The 19,540-nt window shown below is 46.0% G+C and overlaps 1 protein-coding gene across 6 annotated transcripts in view; it reads right to left on the bottom strand.

Moving 5' to 3' along the window:
• LOC139407256 (utrophin) overlaps positions 1-19,540 on the bottom strand; it is a 334,795-nt gene that overhangs the window by 202,536 nt on the left and 112,719 nt on the right. For all 6 annotated transcript variants that reach the window (XM_071150875.1, XM_071150879.1, XM_071150876.1 and 3 more), the window contains 11 exons: positions 18,919-19,094; positions 18,396-18,531; positions 17,776-17,925; positions 17,444-17,596; positions 17,143-17,244; positions 16,824-16,968; positions 16,439-16,656; positions 16,100-16,217; positions 10,833-11,038; positions 9,925-10,079; positions 9,086-9,275 (listed from right to left, as the gene is read on the bottom strand). In XM_071150875.1, coding sequence (XP_071006976.1) covers positions 9,086-9,275; positions 9,925-10,079; positions 10,833-11,038; positions 16,100-16,217; positions 16,439-16,656; positions 16,824-16,968; positions 17,143-17,244; positions 17,444-17,596; positions 17,776-17,925; positions 18,396-18,531; positions 18,919-19,094 — 1,749 coding nt within the window. The remainder of the gene's footprint in view (positions 1-9,085; positions 9,276-9,924; positions 10,080-10,832; positions 11,039-16,099; positions 16,218-16,438; positions 16,657-16,823; positions 16,969-17,142; positions 17,245-17,443; positions 17,597-17,775; positions 17,926-18,395; positions 18,532-18,918; positions 19,095-19,540) is intronic.

The following is a 19,540-nucleotide window of genomic DNA, read 5'->3' as shown; positions in this document are numbered from 1 at the left end:
ACAAGAGGGGCCACCCAGTGGAGATTAAACAAGAGGGGCCACCCAGTGGAGATTAAAAAGGGGCCACCCAGTGGAGATTAAACAACCACCCAGAGATTAAACAAGCAACGATGCCACCAAAGGGAAGGTAGTCAAGTGCAAAATGCATAGGTCCCTGTTAGGAGAAGTTAGGAAAGTGTGTTGCGATGGTGGTAAGAGGGGGTGGTAAACGAGGGCACAGTAGTTTTCCTCAGGGCGATGTGAGGAGTGATCAGAGACTGCCTGCTGAAAGGGAGATGAAACTAAGATAGATGTTCCCCAGGGTGGGTTAAACGAGCAAAGAGCAAGTGATGACTTTATTCTAGGGAATGAACTAGTGAGCGAACGGAGGGAAATATACTGTGTGAACCACCTCTCCCTCTGCCTCTCAAGCACTTTCTCTGTATTTCTGCTGACTGCGGGCCAGTAGTCTACAGGTACACACTCAGTCAGTCAGTCACACATGAAGAGAGACAGACTGACACACAGATTGGTCTGACCGTGTGAATGTGATATTAGGAGAGAGAATCCACACCATCGCTCATAGAAAGACAGAAAAGGGATCTAGAGCAAGAGACGAAGTGAGACAGAGACAGTGAGAGGTGGGGAGAGAAGACAAGGGATTTGTCTTGAGAAAAACTATGTGATACATTAAATCCAAGGCTAACAAATGCATTTTAAAGCGTGATTCCAGCTGTTTAATCATGAGAATTGGGTCCACTGTGTGTGTACACACACACACACACACACACACACACACACCACACACAGGTTTGTGATTGTGGCTGGCAGCTCTAATCCTCAGAGGGATTAAAGCAGGACCTGAGCAGCTGGTCCATCTCTCATCGCACTCTGCCCTCTCGCTGCTCTGTGTGTGTCTGTTACCAACTTTTCCATCTGTCTAGAGCTGTCACTCGCAACATCACAATATATCCTTCATTGAAATAACAACACCACAGAAAAGCCGCCTCAAACTGACAGCAGAGAGACAAGACTCTACACAAGCATGCGCACGCTCGCACACACACACACAAACGGAGCCTGATTACTTGACGTGCCACTGAGGCAGTGTATCAGTCCCGCACCCAGCCAGAGATATGCAGACACACTATGGAGGTGACAACCACACCCGTCAACACTCTCCCAAACAGATAACAGGAGGGATCTGTTGACAACAACAAGAGTCACAAATACACAAGTCCCAAATTAGAACAAAAGTATCCCAACTATGGCATAGACGTGGAGAGACTTGGTGAACCGCTAATCTAATAATAATAATAAATAACCAACAGGCCAACAAAAGTATTCATTCACCAAGATGAAAGACATTCAAAAACATAAAACTCCATGAATAAAACAAGTATTTTCTGAAGACAAACAACTAAAAAGTGATGGAAAAGGATCTGAACCAACAAGTAGAACAAACCAATCCACACTGCTCATCAAGTCCATCACAACAACAAACTAAACACTGAATAAAAACACAAAACAAATGAACGAACGACATGAATGAAAGAACGGAGGAGAGAAGTCTTCCTCTCTCTGGCTCTCTCCCTCTCTTTCTTTCTGTGACTGACCTTGCAGAGTTTGTGGTAGCGTGGGGATGAGATGGCCATTCTCTGGAGCCTGTGTAGGAAGACCACCACTTTCTGGAGGGAGGTACGGACCATGGCCATCATTTTACGCGTGCCACAGGTCTGCAGCCTGCTCCGAGTCCGCATGGCACGCTAGCACTGCCCAACTCTGCTCATATCCTCTCCTCCTCCTTCTCCCAGAGACACACCACAGCAGGAGTGACGTGAACACACACACTTACACACACTGTCTGACACACATGCTGCGATCGGCATGCCCCCGCACACGCAGATATACTGGCACACACACACACAGTGCACGGTCAGTCACGTGCTCTCTCACAGCAAACACTCTCTCTCTCACACATATACACACACAGTCACACACACTTTGTCACACACATGCACACACTTCCTCCTCACACACAAGCTCATGCATATAAGCGATGCTGAAACACTCACTGACTCTCATTCACACACACTTAAACCATGGTACACAAAACTACTCCAAAAATACATGTCACTCTGGGGTCCACTTCAGGAGCCAGGGGTCAAAGAGGACAAAAAGGAGAAAAATCAGCCGATAAGCAAACAAAGAGAAGAAGAATGAGAGTGGGAGGCAGAAGTTTTGCTGGAGGAGAGGTGCGCTGCTCTCCGATCGCGGCTCACAGCGGACAGTCAGAGATAAAGACTGTAGCGCTCCACGGAAAACCTTCAGAGCGGACGACAGTGAGAGACAGAGAGAGAGAGAGACAGAGCGATCAGTAGACCTGGGATAACAGACGACAGAAGCTCCTTCAGCCATAGAGAGCCAATGACCAGCCAGAGGGAACCAATGACTGGGAGAGAGGGAAAGTTAGAGAGAGAAAGAGGGAGGGAGAGAGAGAGAGAGAGAGAAAAACACCAATGGAGAGAGCGAGCACAAGTGAGATGTACAGCGTGCAGCCCGCACACAGCAGGAGCAGCAGAGTGTGTGTGTGTGTGTGTGTGTGTGTCCCAGATGTAGCAATATGCACAGATACAGAGGGATGAGAAAGCAGTCTGATATGAGAACAGGGAGCTGAGAGAGAGAAGGGAAGAAAGAAAGGGGAGGGATGAGAGAGAAGGGAAGGGAGGGAAGGGAAGGGAAGAGAGGGGAGGGAAGAGAGGGAATGTAAGAGAGGGAAGGGAAGGGAAGAGAGGGGAGGGAAGAGAGGGAAGGGAAGAGAGGGAATGTAAGAAGGGAAGAGAGGGGAGGGAAGAGAGGGAATGTAAGAGAGGGGAGGTAAGAGAGGGAAGGTAAGAGAGGGAAGGTAAGAGAGGGGATATAAGAGAGGAGAGGTAAGAGAGGGAAGGGAAGAGAGGGAAGGTAAGAGAAGGGAGGTAAGAGAGGGGATGTAAGAGAGGGAAGGTAAGAGAGGGAAGGTAAGAGATGGAAGGTAAGAGAGGGAAGGTAAGAGAGGGGAGGTAAGAGAGGGGAGGTAAGAGAGGGGAGGTAAGAGAGGGGAGGTAAGAGAGGGGAGGTAAGAGAGGGAAGGTAAGAGAGGGGATGTAAGAGAGGGAAGGTAAGAGAGGGGTGGTAAGAGAGGGGAGGTAAGAGAGGGGAGGGAAGAGAGGGGAGGGAAGAGAGGGAGGGGAGAGGGAAGGTAAGAGAGGGGAGGGAAGAGAGGGAGGGAAGAGAGGGAAGGAGGGAAGAGAGGGAAGTGGTAAGAGAGGGGAGAGAGGGGAGGTAAGAGAGGGAAGGTAAGAGAGGGAAGGGAAGAGAGGGTAGGGAAGAGAGGGGATATAAGAGAGTAGAGGTAAGAGAGGGAAGGTAAGAGAGGGGATGTAAGAGAGGGAAGGTAAGAGAGGGAAGGTAAGAGAGGGGAGGTAAGAGAGGGTAGGTAAGAGAGGGGAGGTAAGAGAGGGGAGGTAAGAGAGGGAAGGTAAGAGAGGGGATGTAAGAGAGGGAAGGTAAGAGAGGGGAGGTAAGAGAGGGGAGGTAAGAGAGGGGAGGGAAGAGAGGGGAGGGAAGAGGGGAGGGGAGAGAGGGAAGGTAAGAGAGGGGATGTAAGAGAGGGAAGGGAAGAGAGGGGAGGTAAGAGAGGGAAGGGAAGAGAGGGGAGGGAAGTGAGGAGATATAAGAGAGGTAAGGGAAGAGAGGGGAGGGAAGAGAGGGAAGGTAAGAGAGGGGATGTAAGAGAGGGGATGTAAGAGAGGGGAGGGAAGAGATGGGATATAAGAGAGGGAAGGTAAGAGAGGGGATATAAGAGAGGGAAGGGAAGAGAGGGGAGGGAAGAGAGGGGAGGTAAGAGAGGGAAGGTAAGAGAGGGGAGGTAAGAGAGGGGATGTAAGAGAGGGAAGGTAAGAGAGGGGAGGGAAGAGAGGGGATATAAGAGAGGGAAGGGAAGAGAGGGGAGGGAAGAGAGGGAAGGTAAGAGAGGGGATGTAAGAGAGGGGATGGAAGAGAGGGGATGTAAGAGAGGGGAGGGAAGAGAGGGGATATAAGAGAGGGAAGGTAAGAGAGGGGAGGGAAGAGAGGGAAGGTAAGAGAGGGGAGGTAAGAGAGGGAAGGTAAGAGAGGGGATGTAAGAGAGGGGAGGGAAGAGAGGGGAGGGAAGAGAGGGGATGTAAGAGAGGGAAGGTAAGAGAGGTGAGGGAAGAGAGGGGATATAAGAGAGGGAAGGGAAGAGAGGGGAGGGAAGAGAGGGGATATAAGAGAGGGAAGGTAAGAGAGGGGAGGGAAGAGAGGGGATATAAGAGAGGGAAGGTAAGAGAGGGGAGGTAAGAGAGGGAAGGGAAGAGAGGGGAGGTAAGAGAGGGAAGGTAAGAGATGGGAGGGAAGAGAGGGGAGGGAAGAGAGGGAATATAAGAGATGGAAGGGAAGAGAGGGAAGGTAAGAGAGGGGAGGGAAGAGAGGGGATATAAGAGAGGGAAGGTAAGAGAGGGGATGTAAGAGAGGGGATGAAGAGAGGGAAGAGGGAAGAGAGGGGAGGTAAGAGAGGGGAGGTAAGGAGGGGAGGGAAGAGAGGGGAGGTAAGAGAGGGGATGTAAGAGAGGGAGGTAAGAGAGGGGAGGTAAGAGAGGGGAGGTAAGAGAGGGAGGGAAGAGAGGGAAGAGAGAAAAGCAGATAAAGGGGAAAGTACATTTTGTGAGCGCATTAAAGAGAAGAAAATTAAAAGAAAGTGAAGGATAGTGTATGAAAGAGAAACAGAGACATGGAAACTGGGGAAGTGCTGATTCAGTAGTAGCATCTGTAATTTGCTCTGTTAATAGATTCCCGAAAAATGACTTTCTCCTGCACTCAGGATCTGATCCCGTTTTTTACCTAAAGACTCCCCCAGAGCAACAGACAAAGCACTCCTTCTCACACCACGCCACATCATCACAGTTTCCCAAGACTTATAAATACAGAACACACACACACACACACACACACACACTGTAAACTCTAAATAAGAGTGTGTGTTCAGCTTTGAGCTAAGGGACATATTAATGCCCATATGGCCCCTGTCTTGCCTGTCACTTCATATCCAGGGAAAAGACTCAGTAGCAGGATGGGAAAGGGAGGCTTAGCATTGAACACACACACCCACAGACACACACACTCTCGACCCCCATACACACACACATGCGTGCGCACACACACACAGGCACGCACATATACGCTTAGATAACCATGTGAGAAAGTGAGAGTGATTATCGAGTGCTCTGTGAAGCCAGATCTTAATTTGGTGAGCCATACATGTGTTCACTCATTCCACACAGTATTGATTATTCTAAGGGAATTACAGGAATACCGTTAGGTAGCCCAGTTAGTGACATCACTGGGTTTCCAGTCCGTCGGCATGTATGAACCCCATCGGGAACTAGCATCGTGTTCACATTAAGTTACAGCATTGTTAATGTTTGAGAAGGGCCAGAATCGGTGTTTGCTGTACAGCTTTGACTATATAGACTGGAACGCACTGGTTTTAGCTTTTTAACATGCACACACACGTGCACAATATGCCAATGTAGCATTTTTTTGTACACATAGGTACATATCAAGGTGAAAACATCGGAGATAGATAAAAGCTCCCTTACAACAGTGTGCCCTTTGCCCTCTCTGTGTGAGAGCATTACTGCTACATCTCTGACTCTTTGGAGTGTGTGTGTGTGTGTGTGTGTGTGTGTGTGTGTGTGTGTGTGTGTGTGTGTGTGTGTGTGTGTGTGTGTGTTGCCCTCTGCCCTCATTCTGTGTGTTGTGAGTGTCTCTGTGCTCCTGTGTGACAGTGAATAATAGGGAACAGGCTGCATGGTGGCTTCACATGGAGTCACTGCAGCTGAATATGACACCAGACCAGCTGAGGGGAAACAGGCTAGCACGGTGCAACACAATATGACACCAGACCAGCTGAGGGGAAACAGGCTAGCACGGTGCAACACAATATGACAACACACCAGCTGAGGGGAAACAGGCTAGCACGGTGCAACACAATATGACAACACACCAGCTGAGGGGAAACAGGCTAGCACGGTGCAACACAATATGACAACACACCAGCTGAGGGGAAACAGGCTAGCACGGTGCAACACAATATGACACCAGACCAGCTGAGGGGAAACAGGCTAGCACGGTGCAACACAATATGACAACACACCAGCTGAGGGGAAACAGGCTAGCACGGTGCAACACAATATGACACCACACCAGCTGAGGGGAAACAGGCTAGCACGGTGCAACACAATATGACACCACACCAGCTGAGGGGAAACAGGCTAGCACGGTGCAACACAATATGACACCACACCAGCTGAGGGGAAACAGGCTAGCACGGTGCAACACAATATGACACCACACCAGCTGAGGGGAAACAGGCTAGCACGGTGCAACACAATATGACACCAGACCAGCTGAGGGGAAACAGGCTAGCACGGTGCAACACAATATGACAACACACCAGCTGAGGGGAAACAGGCTAGCACGGTGCAACACAATATGACAACACACCAGCTGAGGGGAAACAGGCTAGCACGGTGCAACACAATATGACACCAGACCAGCTGAGGGGAAACAGGCTAGCACGGTGCAACACAATATGACACCACACCAGCTGAGGGGAAACAGGCTAGCACGGTGCAACACAATATGACACCACACCAGCTGAGGGGAAACAGGCTAGCACGGTGCAACACAATATGACACCACACCAGCTGAGGGGAAACAGGCTAGCACGGTGCAACACAATATGACACCACACCAGCTGAGGGGAAACAGGCTAGCACGGTGCAACACAATATGACACCACACCAGCTGAGGGGAAACAGGCTAGCACGGTGCAACACAATATGACACCAGACCAGCTGAGGGGAAACAGGCTAGCACGGTGCAACACAATATGACAACACACCAGCTGAGGGGAAACAGGCTAGCACGGTGCAACACAATATGACACCACACCAGCTGAGGGGAAAAGACAACCATCATCTCGTATCACCTCAAAAAATGTAAACCTTATCACATATTTGTTTTTATATATACAGTAGTAGATTGTGTATTTCAACCTCTAGGATTAAATAAAACATTTGTTCTCCAGTTGTAAGAACTAACCTAATGTGCTTTATCTTTCTATAGCACCTCTCTAAGACCAAACCTCTGAGGAACATTGCCTTTTTCTTCTCCTAAGAAATCATGTGGCTTGTGGTTATATGGAGCATCTCAAGAAGAAACTCAGGTAAGGTGACAGACTTGACATTGACTGGTGACACAAGAGTCACTCTGAATGAAGCAAGGCTCCAGGCTCCTTTCCCCCGTATCTCAATCTGACCATTCTCTGTCCTGTTATCTCCTCCTCTCTCTAATCCCCCTCTCTTTCCTCCTTCCCCATTCATTTGCTTTCATTCATACAGTTTCCATTTGGCTCTGACTGCAGTCCATCAATCTTACCCAAGTTGAGAGACAGAGGGAGAGAGAGAAATAAGAGAGAAATAAGAGTGAAATAAGAGGGAAATAAGAGGGACATAAGGGTTAAGGAGGAGTAGAGGAGAGAGGACAAGAAGGGGTAGAGAGGGTGGAATAAAAAAATAAAGGCATTTCCAGAAAGCTCCATTTTAAATCACAAGATGGGCTTCCTGTAGGTGGAAACAGAGCTAAGGAAAAGAGACCATACGAGGCCATGTATGAGACCATACGAGGCCATGTAAGAGGCCATGTATGAGACCGTATGAGACCATGTGAGGCTGTGTACGAGGCCGTGTATGAGGCTGTGTATGAGGCCGTGTATGAGGCCATGTATGAGGCCGTGTATGAGGCCGATTAAGAGGCCATGTATGAGACCGTGTAAGAGACCGTGTATGAGGCCGTGTATGAGGCCGTGTATGAGGCCGATTAAGAGGCCATGTATGAGACCGTGTAAGAGGCCGTGTATGAGGCCGTGTATGAGGCCGTGTATGAGGCCTTGTATGAGTCCGTGTATGAGGCCGTGTATGAGGCCGTGTATGAGGCCGTGTATGAGGCCGTGTATGAGGCCGTGTATGAGGCCGTGTATGAGGCCGTGTATGAGGCCGTGTATGAGGCCGTGTATGAGACCGTGTATGAGACCGTGTATGAGATGTTTTTAGAGCATCAATGCTCCCTCAAGTGAGACTAACCTAGAAAAACACAATGAAAAGGCACAACTCAATGGGAGATGAAGAAAATCATAGATGACTGTAGGAGTCTATAGTATTTCATCTGTGATCATCAGAACAGTATCTGTGATTCACAGGAACAGTGTGTGTGCGCGTGTGCGTGCGAGTTCAGCCCGGTTTCACAATGCAGGTAAGAAAGGACAGACACTACGGCCTTATCTGGACAACTACAGGAAGAACATCTCCCTCCCTCCCTCCCTCTTTCTCTTTCATGCGCCCTCTCAACATATCCCCCTTAGACACAGGAATCAATGTGGCGTTCAGACGGTCTCTTTTTACACAGACAGGGGCATTGTGATAGAGAGATAAGGGGTGAAAGAGGGAGACCAAGCGTGTGAACAAATAAAAGCACAACCAGATTGACATGACTGTGTGGTATGAAAAGAGCTCATCTCTGTCAAAGGGCTGTCACACAACTAAACACAAGTCAAGGAGGATTTTGAATAGACCATTTATAAATCAAAAGGGAGGACAATATGTGTCATCGTAAGAGGCGGGAAAATGACAAGCAATAGGCGAGAAGAAACATACCACATCACTGAACAGCGCATGACAGAAAAATCAATGAGCGACCACACACAGCTCACTTGAATGCACGCACACTATCTTAATGAGGGATGACTGGGGGATAAGAGGACAGCACCTGTCCCCGTCTCCCACACACCTCCTTTGACCTCCTTATTTCAACCTCTCTCTGTATTCAGCCCCTCAGCCAAGCCATTTATCTCCATATATCACTCAATATACTGTTCATATACCGAGCGCCAATCTCAGTTCTCTTCTTTTCCCGTCGGCTAAATACTCACACACACACACACACACACACACACACACAATCAGCAGATCAAATGGGCATGGCCTACCTCCAGTTGCCCCCTCAGCTCCTTGACGTGGGCAGAGTCCTGTGATAGCTCCTCCCTCTGGGAGGCGTCGGCCAGGACATTGACGGTAGTTTCGGCCTCCTGAAGCCACTTGAGGAAGGCCTCCAGCTCCCTGAGGGAAGTCTGTAGAGCAGTCAGGTCACTGTCCAGCTGGGCCTGGCGGTCACTAGCCCTGTCATTCAATCAACACACTAATTAGTTGATCAATGTAATGTCCAATGATCAAGCAGTGGTTTGGTTGGAGGTCATTGTTTAATTAGCTATCTGAGTATAATTCAAATATCTCATAACATTATCAAAGTGATATTTGTGTGGGGGGGGGGGGGGGGGATTCTTCTATCCTTGTAGGATAGTAAAACAAGGAACATTCTCCCTCGTGGGGACATTTCCCACATCCCCATGAGCTTAGTGTGTAGGGTTACAATTAGGGTTGGGTTAGGTTTAGGGGTTAGGGAAAATAGGATTTTGATAGGACATTTATTTTAGGTCCCCACAAGGATAGAAGAACATAACATGTGTGTGTGTGTGTGTGTGTGTGTGTGTGTGTGTGTGTGTGTGTGTGTGTGTGTGTGTGTGGTCCAACTTCGCCATCCTTTGTGTTTCTAAAGTCCTCACAACTATAGTAAAACAAGTGGGGACATTTTGCCAGTCCCCAAAAGGAAAACTGCTATTTTAGGTTTAGGGGTTAGGTTTCGGGTTAGGGTTAAGATTACGAGTTAGGTTTAGGTTTTGGATTAGGGGTTTGGGAAAATAGGATTTTGAATGTAAATGTTTTGGTCCCGCCTGTGTGTCTGTGTGTGTGTGTGTGTGTGTGTGTCCACCTGTTCTTGATGCTGTTCCAGGCTCTGTTGTGTTTGTCTGTGACCTCTTTGATCCTCCTCGTGTCATCTGCAGAATACTCTCGCAGGAGCTGATTGGACAGCTCGTTAAAGGTTACCATGGTACCCTGACCTCTTCCCAGGTCTTGCAAGAACACCTGGAGAAGAAAACATAAACAAACAACAAATAACAACATACTCCTCACAGACTAAACAGTAGCAGCAAATGGCTTTCTAAATCTTTATTTAACTTCTTTCATATCCACGTCTAATTCCTTTAAATCTCACTGCAATTATCACAGTTCCCTCAGGATCTCACTTTGTTTACTAAAGGTATGCTAACCCATTTAATTAAATGAGAAATAATTATTACCTTGTCAGAGGTATCCTATCAGTACCTGTTCTAGGGCATTGGAACTACAGTAAAGTACCACGGTGAGTTAAACACAGATGCCCTCTAGTGTTTCAGGTTGGCGTTGCATTGGCCACCCAAAAAAGTCTACATCTGACAATCCCCACATAAAACAGCTCATATACATACCATTATCTGCCTGCTTGGCATGTTTGAACAGCTCTCATTAACACTATCAATAACAGTCCAACAGTAAGCCCTGTCATTTGCATATACTCATCATAATCAGCATGTCACACCAGTGATATTAAAACGCATGATGAACGGTACAAAATGTGTGTGTTATCTATCAGGCTAGCATGCAAACACACATAAACATACTTTCCAAAAACAGTTTTGAGTCACAGATCTAGAATCAGATTACTACCCAATCCTAACCTTAACGATTAACATAATGAAAAATATCACACCTTTTATCAGTGGTTCGGGGCTAATGGGGCTCTGGCTAATGGGGCAGGGGGTCAGTAGTTCAAAGGTGAAGGGTCAGTGTATCCCTCACCTTGTTGTCACTGAGCTGTTTGGTCAGGGGTTCCCTGGAGAGCTGCAGTAGGTTGTGCATGCGCCCCTCGTTCTGACCAATCAGAGCCTTCACCTCCTGCCTCTGCTCCTCCCACTGGTCGCTGTGGCCAATCATACTGTCCAGCTGCTGGAGCCGTGCCTCTACGCCGTGCTGTGTGTTGTCCCATTGGCTATGCACCTTCTCTACTGCAGTGAGAGAGACGGAGGGAGAAAGATAAATAGTGGTGGTAATATTACCAGATAGAAAGTAATGCATATCCACGCATAGCCTGCAAGCCACTGACGCAGACCTTTGGAACATCTATATATTAAAGTCTAATAAATCCATGTAATATAGCCGACACCTTCACAATAAAGCCATTATTTATTTTAGACAGGTCTAAACAAACATGATATGAAGAAAATGTAGTCTATTTCAGAAGAAAAGAATAGCGTACTCTGAGTTGTCGTTATGTTAGGCCCTGATCTGGCTATGCCATATGGCTGTGGGGTACACTAGTTCATTTAGCAGACAAGATTTACTTAGAATTCCATTATTTTATAGCATGAAGAATACAACTGAACATAGCTGAATAAAACAGAAAGGATATTTTCTCCAAACGATTTGAGGGAGTGTGCACATGTGTCTATTCTGTGTTGAGGTGTTAACAAAGAAACAGGTACTCCTATATGCTTAATTTAGAGTAATTTATATAACTTTATATATTCTAAGGGACAGTTGTGGGATGCGATAGAGCCCAAATGAATATAACCACTAGCATCAAACAAACCTGTTTGAAGCAATGAGCCTGACATGACAGATGAGAACGTTTAGCTTAAAATGTTGATCAACTATTAGACTACTTCTTCACATTATAAACACAGCGATGAGCACACTGCAGTAGGCTATAAGCATGAATATTCCATTAGCAGGAAAACACCATTATCAGTGACCGCAAATGTGATTATGCAGGTAATGCTTTTATTATAAAGGTGCATTTGTAGGTTGAAAATGTACTTCCCCAAACTTGAAACTCACGTGCTGTGTATGTATGTCAGTTAGGCTTTACACCCCTTGTAAAACAGATTAACGTGCTTCATTTGAAGAAGTTATTTGGCCACTTTATCAAAAACATATAGGCCTATGGGCTAGGCTACATGAGGTGTGATACTGACCTTATTAAAACATATAGGCCTATGGGCTGGGCTACATGAGGTGTGATACTGACCTTATTAAAACATATAGGCCTATGGGCTGGGCTACATGTGGTGTGATACTGACCTTATTAAAACATATAGGCCTATGGGCTGGGCTACATGAGGTGTGATACTGACCTTATTAAAACATATAGGCCTATGGGCTAGGCTACATGTGGTGTGATACTGACCTTATTAAAACATATAGGCCTATGGGCTAGGCTACATGAGGTGTGATACTGACCTTATTAAAACATATAGGCCTATGGGCTAGGCTACATGTGGTGTGATACTGACCTTATTAAAACATATAGGCCTATGGGCTAGGCTATATGAGGTGTGATACTGACCTTATTAAAACATATAGGCCTATGGGCTAGGCTACATGTGGTGTGATACTGACCTTATTAAAACATATAGGCCTATGGGCTAGGCTACATGAGGTGTGATACTGACCTTATTAAAACATATAGGCCTATGGGCTAGGCTACATGAGGTGTGATACTGACCTTATTAAAACATATAGGCCTATGGGCTAGGCTACATGTGGTGTGATACTGACCTTATTAAAACATATAGGCCTATGGGCTAGGCTACATGAGGTATGATACTGACCTTATTAAAACATATAGGCCTATGGGCTAGGCTACATGAGGTGTGATACTGACCTTATTAAAACATATAGGCCTATGGGCTAGGCTACATGAGGTGTGATACTGACCTTATTAAAACATATAGGCCTATGGGCTGGGCTACATGAGGTGTGATACTGACCTTATTAAAACATATAGGCCTATGGGCTAGGCTACATGAGGTGTGATACTGACCTTATTAAAACATATAGGCCTATGGGCTAGGCTACATGAGGTGTGATACTGACCTTATTAAAACATATAGGCCTATGGGCTAGGCTACATGAGGTATGATACTGACCTTATTAAAACATATAGGCCTATGGGCTAGGCTACATGAGGTGTGATACTGACCTTATTAAAACATATAGGCCTATGGGCTAGGCTACATGAGGTGTGATACTGACCTTATTAAAACATATAGGCCTATGGGCTAGGCTACATGAGGTATGATACTGACCTTATTAAAACATATAGGCCTATGGGCTAGGCTACATGAGGTATGATACTGACCTAATTAAAACATATAGGCCTATGGGCTAGGCTACATGTGGTGTGATACTGACCTTATTAAAACATATAGGCCTATGGGCTAGGCTACATGTGGTGTGATACTGACCTTATTAAAACATATAGGCCTATGGGCTAGGCTACATGAGGTGTGATACTGACCTTATTAAAACATATAGGCCTATGGGCTAGGCTACATGAGGTGTGATACTGACCTTATTAAAACATATAGGCCTATGGGCTAGGCTACATGAGGTGTGATACTGACCTTATTAAAACATATAGGCCTATGGGCTAGGCTACATGAGGTGTGATACTGACCTTATTAAAACATATAGGCCTATGGGCTAGGCTACATGAGGTGTGATACTGACCTTATTAAAACATATAGGCCTATGGGCTAGGCTACATGAGGTATGATACTGACCTTATTAAAACATATAGGCCTATGGGCTAGGCTACATGTGGTGTGATACTGACCTTATTAAAACATATAGGCCTATGGGCTGGGCTACATGAGGTGTGATACTGACCTTATTAAAACATATAGGCCTATGGGCTGGGCTACATGAGGAGTGATACTGACCTTATTAAAACATATAGGCCTATGGGCTAGGCTACATGAGGTGTGATACTGACCTTATTAAAACATATAGGCCTATGGGCTAGGCTACATGAGGTATGATACTGACCTTATTAAAACATATAGGCCTATGGGCTAGGCTACATGTGGTGTGATACTGACCTTATTAAAACATATAGGCCTATGGGCTGGGCTACATGAGGTGTGATACTGACCTTATTAAAACATATAGGCCTATGGGCTAGGCTACATGAGGTGTGATACTGACCTTATTAAAACATATAGGCCTATGGGCTAGGCTACATGAGGTGTGATACTGACCTTATTAAAACATATAGGCCTATGGGCTAGGCTACATGAGGTATGATACTGACCTTATTAAAACATATAGGCCTATGGGCTAGGCTACATGTGGTGTGATACTGACCTTATTAAAACATATAGGCCTATGGGCTGGGCTACATGAGGTGTGATACTGACCTTATTAAAACATATAGGCCTATGGGCTGGGCTACATGAGGTGTGATACTGACCTTATTAAAACATATAGGCCTATGGGCTAGGCTACATGAGGTGTGATACTGACCTTATTAAAACATATAGGCCTATGGGCTAGGCTACATGAGGTGTGATACTGACCTTATTAAAACATATAGGCCTATGGGCTAGGCTACATGAGGTATGATACTGACCTTATTAAAACATATAGGCCTATGGGCTAGGCTACATGTGGTGTGATACTGACCTTATTAAAACATATAGGCCTATGGGCTGGGCTACATGAGGTGTGATACTGACCTTATTAAAACATATAGGCCTATGGGCTGGGCTACATGAGGAGTGATACTGACCTTATTAAAACATATAGGCCTATGGGCTAGGCTACATGAGGTGTGATACTGACCTTATTAAAACATATAGGCCTATGGGCTAGGCTACATGAGGTATGATACTGACCTTATTAAAACATATAGGCCTATGGGCTAGGCTACATGTGGTGTGATACTGACCTTATTAAAACATATAGGCCTATGGGCTGGGCTACATGAGGTGTGATACTGACCTTATTAAAACATATAGGCCTATGGGCTAGGCTACATGAGGTGTGATACTGACCTTATTAAAACATATAGGCCTATGGGCTAGGCTACATGAGGTGTGATACTGACCTTATTAAAACATATAGGTCTATGGGCTAGGCTACATGAGGTATGATACTGACCTTATTAAAACATATAGGTCTATGGGCTAGGCTACATGAGGTGTGATACTGACCTTATTAAAACATATAGGCCTATGGGCTAGGCTACATGTGGTGTGATACTGACCTTATTAAAACATATAGGCCTATGGGCTAGGCTACATGAGGTGTGATACTGACCTTATTAAAACATATAGGCCTATGGGCTAGGCTACATGAGGTGCGTGACTATGATTTGAAAAAGTCGCAAAAAAAAGCATGCGATGGGCATCATTCACAGGTGATCATATATCATTCACAGGTGATCATATATCATTCACAGGTGATCATATATCATTCACAGGTGATCATATATCATTCACAGGTGATCATATATCATTCACAGGTGATCATATATCATTCACAGGTGATCATATATCATTCACAGGTGATCATATATCATTCACAGGTGATCATATATCATTCACAGGTGATCATATATCATTCACAGGTGATCATATATCATTCACAGGTGATCATATATCATTCACAGGTGATCATATATCATTCACAGGTGATCATATATCATTCACAGGTGATCATATATCATTCACAGGTGATCATATATCATTCACAGGTGATTTTTTTTATTTTTATGCCAGCCAGTTAGGCTATACTCCCGTTGTAAAGAGAAGCAATGTGCTTAATATTAGAAAGTTGAGAAATGAAATAAATACAATAGGCCTAGCCTACAGAAAGCTGATGGGATCCTTCTGTTTTTAATAGAGGCCATCACTCTGTTTCCTCACGCAATTGCATAGCCTATAGAAATGTTGCGCAACATAAGCTCATGGGCTCTCATGAAGTGTTTGATTACATTTGCATTGATGTCAGAGTAATTAGAGGGACAATAGAGTGCTGAGTACCAGGAAGTTAGCACATTTGGTAGGCTACTAATGACCATCAGCAGCATCAGAGCTTGGTGAAGCCTAATTACCCTGACTAAATGGTCACGTGGAATTTGACTGCCGTCATGACTCGTGACCGCCGGTGTGGCAGTAATACGGTCACTGCAACAGCCCTAGTTGTGGGTTGTTAGTTTGAATTCAAGGTTGGGTAGGTGAGGTGTACCTTCCTGCTTTCTCCTATGAGCATACGGTACATACGTTTCTCAGTGATGGAGGTGCGTACATCCAGGTTGGAGGTCTTGTTCTTTATGTTCTGGGCCAGAGTGAAGATGTCCTCCAGCTGGGGGTGACGCTGCTCCAGGTCACTTTTAGTCACCTGGACAGAATATTTCATTATAAAGTCCTTTTTACATGAACATATTACAGTAACCACAACCAAAGGTGCAAATACTATTACAAACACGACTCCCAGGTATGGAGGTTTACCTACATACACAGACTCACTCAATGTTCATGGCAAGTTACAGTATATGCCACACTCGGTGACTAAAGTCATCACCCAGTACACTCCACCAGTCCCCATTAATTCACACACACCTGTAGGCGTCCCATGGTGGTGCGTATCTCGTCTGTGTCCCCTACAGTAACGATGTTGGACTTGAGCATCTGTGTGATGAGCAGCAGCCAGTCAGCCAGCTCTGTGGCCGTCTCGTTCAGATCTGTGGGGGCCACCAGCTCTGGGCTGCGGGGGGTCTGGTGGTGCCGGTCCTCACTCATCAGACTGGCCATCTGTACTGCCGATGGGACCACTGACACTGGGGATGGACACGGGGGGAGGAGGGAGGTAGAGAGAGGCCAATTTGATTCGATCCAATGTTTATTTGTATTCAGTTTTGCCATTGCCAGATTCCAAATTCTGTTGTTAAAAACAGATAGGAATGTTAAAGTAGTAACTAGTAATTCATAATGCTGGTTAAGTTACCTGAGAGTTGTTGTTGTTGGGCGACATGGTGGGTCCATGGAGAAGAAACAGGATGTTGCAAGGGAGACAACATAGGTGGGTGTTGAGAATCCTTCAACCTTCCGTCCAGAGCCTTCCAGTCTGCCGCCAGCTGCTCTACCTTACTCTACACACAGGGGGCACAGGAGAGCACACACACATCTGTCTTCACTTGGAGTTACAGTCGATTGTGACTACAGTTTAACAAACATGTCGTTTTTGTCCTGTTGTTTCATGGGGTATTTTTTGTTCATTGTGTGTTGATGCAACTGTGTTATGCTTGTTGTTGGCCAAAGCAGACCTTCTCCAGGGGAAGCAGCTGTTGTCGTCTTTGTAGTTCTATGGAGCGGGCCAACAGTTCCTCAAGCTCTCTCTTACGCTCCCTCATAGCTGCTGCCAGAACCTACAACACAGAGAGAGACAGACGAACATAGAGACAGACAGACAGGAGTGGCTGAATGTCTCCATCTAAAGGAGACAGTTATGGTCCAATCAAATAAAGAGACCTTGTTAACAAAGTACAATAAAACACTGGATTTAAGGTTCTGCCTAGGCATCTTCAATTTAGCGTGGTTAGCCAACGTGATGTGTGTGAGTATTACCTGGCTCTCTGCAGGGCTTACACCTCTCCCACTGAGGCTCTGGTGTGTGACCTGGACCCAGTCGGTCATTCTGTTCATCTTGTCCTGGAACTGACCATGACTCTGTAGGTTCCCCTCAACCTCTCCTACTTTATCTAACAACTCTTGAGTCACCTAAAGGAGAAGCAGGAAAACAGAGACAAAGAGACAGACAGACAAGGAATGGAGAGAAGGTAAAGGAGAGAGATTGTCAATTTTTTATTGTTACTCTCTTCTCCAGTTTAAGTTGACATTAAGGCTACTTAGTTGCATTAGGTTCATTAGGAAATGTAGGTTGAATAGGTCCTTCTCACCTTGCTCCAGTTGAGGTTGATGGTCCTAAGTTTGCTCATGTGCTGATCTCTCTCCTGAGGACTCACACTCTGATTGGCCAGAATCTGGGGGCCGTTCTTGTTCAGCCAACCAAGACGCTCGTTCTGGGCGTCCATCTCATCAGCCAGGGTCTAGAGTGAGATAGGTGAAAGAGAGGTGAAGGAGGGTTAGGGAGAGATGAGAGGTAAAGGAGGGTTAGGGAGAGATGAGAGAGAGGTGAAGGAGGGTTAGGGAGAGATGAGAGGTAAAGGAGGGTTAGGGAGAGATGAGAGAGAGGTGAAGGAGGGTTAGGGAGAGATGAGAGAGAGGTGAAGGAGGGTTAGGGAGAGATGAGAGGTAAAGGAGGGTTAGGGAGAGATGAGAGAGAGGTGAAGGAGGGTTAGGGAGAGATGAGAGAGAGGTGAAGGAGGGTTAGGGAGAGATGAGAGAGAGGTGAAGGAGGGTTAGGGAGAGATGAGAGAGAGGTGAAGGAGGGTTAGGGAGAGATGAAAGGGAAGTAACAGGGAGATGAAAAGGGGGTAATTGGATTATTAAGGGGTGAATGAAGGGGTTGGAAAAGATGTGGGTTAGGGGGGCAACAGGTTCTGGCCCTGAGCCTTACCTTGAGTTCTTTGAGGTTCTTGTCGGTAGCGGTGACAGGAAGAGAGCTCACAGCACACTCAGCCTCCTCCAGCCACAGAGCCAGGTCTCCACTACGCCTCACCAGCTCTGATAAGGCAGGGTCACCTCCAGCCAGCCTGCACACACATACACAGGTAGAAACACACACACATACACACACACATACACAGGTACAAACACACATTCAACACACACAGATTGAGATTTATTTCTCTACGGCTGCTGTGTGTATGCCTAATCCTAACGTTTAGGATATATTTGTATACTGATCCATCATGCTGATATCAAACATTACAGCCTAGGACATTGATGCAGAAAATATTCATACATTTGGATAAATGGATCAACTATTTTATTGGTGCATATCTGCACCATAGTAACAGTAACATTCTAGTTAATCCTCCTCATATAAACATACAAAAATATTTAAACATGCTTTTTCCATTGGACACCATTTTTGAGGCCCGAAATGCCGTTTCCATAGTGTTCATCTCCGTGGTTACCTGCGCTGTCTGTCCAGCACCTGTCTTTGCACGGCCCTGCAGCGCTGTCCCAGGGCCTCCAACTTGTTCTCCATCAGTGGCCCATCAGGGGCCGACAGCTGCCCAATGATCCTCTCCCCTGTCTGGCTCAACCCGGCCAGGACAGGCATGTGACTGGCTAGACCCTCCTCCAGCTCCTATAGGGAAGAGAGAGGGGCTACTGATCAACATAAAACTAGGAAATAAAGTTGTATTAATCAACAGAATGACTGTTATCTGGTATGAATAATGGATAGCAACTATAGGTATTGGATAGATTGGACTCTAACGGCAACAAGCAACTAGTGCTAGCTGTTTCACGCATCCTACAGATAATTATGATGATGTTAGTTGTAGAGATACTATATAATATTAGCAATACAAATGTTAATCTCCTTGTTTTTCAGTCTCTCCCTCCCTCTCTCCCGTTCTCTCTCCCTCCCTCTCTCCCCCTCTCCCTCTCCCTCTCCCCTCTCTCTCGTTCTCTCTCTCTCCCTCTCTCGTTCTCTCTCTCTCCCTCTCTCGTTCTCTCTCCCTCTCTCTCTCTCTCCCTCTCGCTCTCCCTCTCTCTCTCCCTCCCTCTACTGTAATGAACGCCAGAGCG

This window comes from Oncorhynchus clarkii, chromosome 4, assembly GCF_045791955.1.
Source record: "Oncorhynchus clarkii lewisi isolate Uvic-CL-2024 chromosome 4, UVic_Ocla_1.0, whole genome shotgun sequence".
Taxonomy (NCBI): Eukaryota; Metazoa; Chordata; class Actinopteri; order Salmoniformes; family Salmonidae; genus Oncorhynchus; species Oncorhynchus clarkii.
The sequence above is the reverse complement of the archived record's forward strand: the minus strand, read 5'-3'. Positions and strand labels throughout refer to the sequence as shown.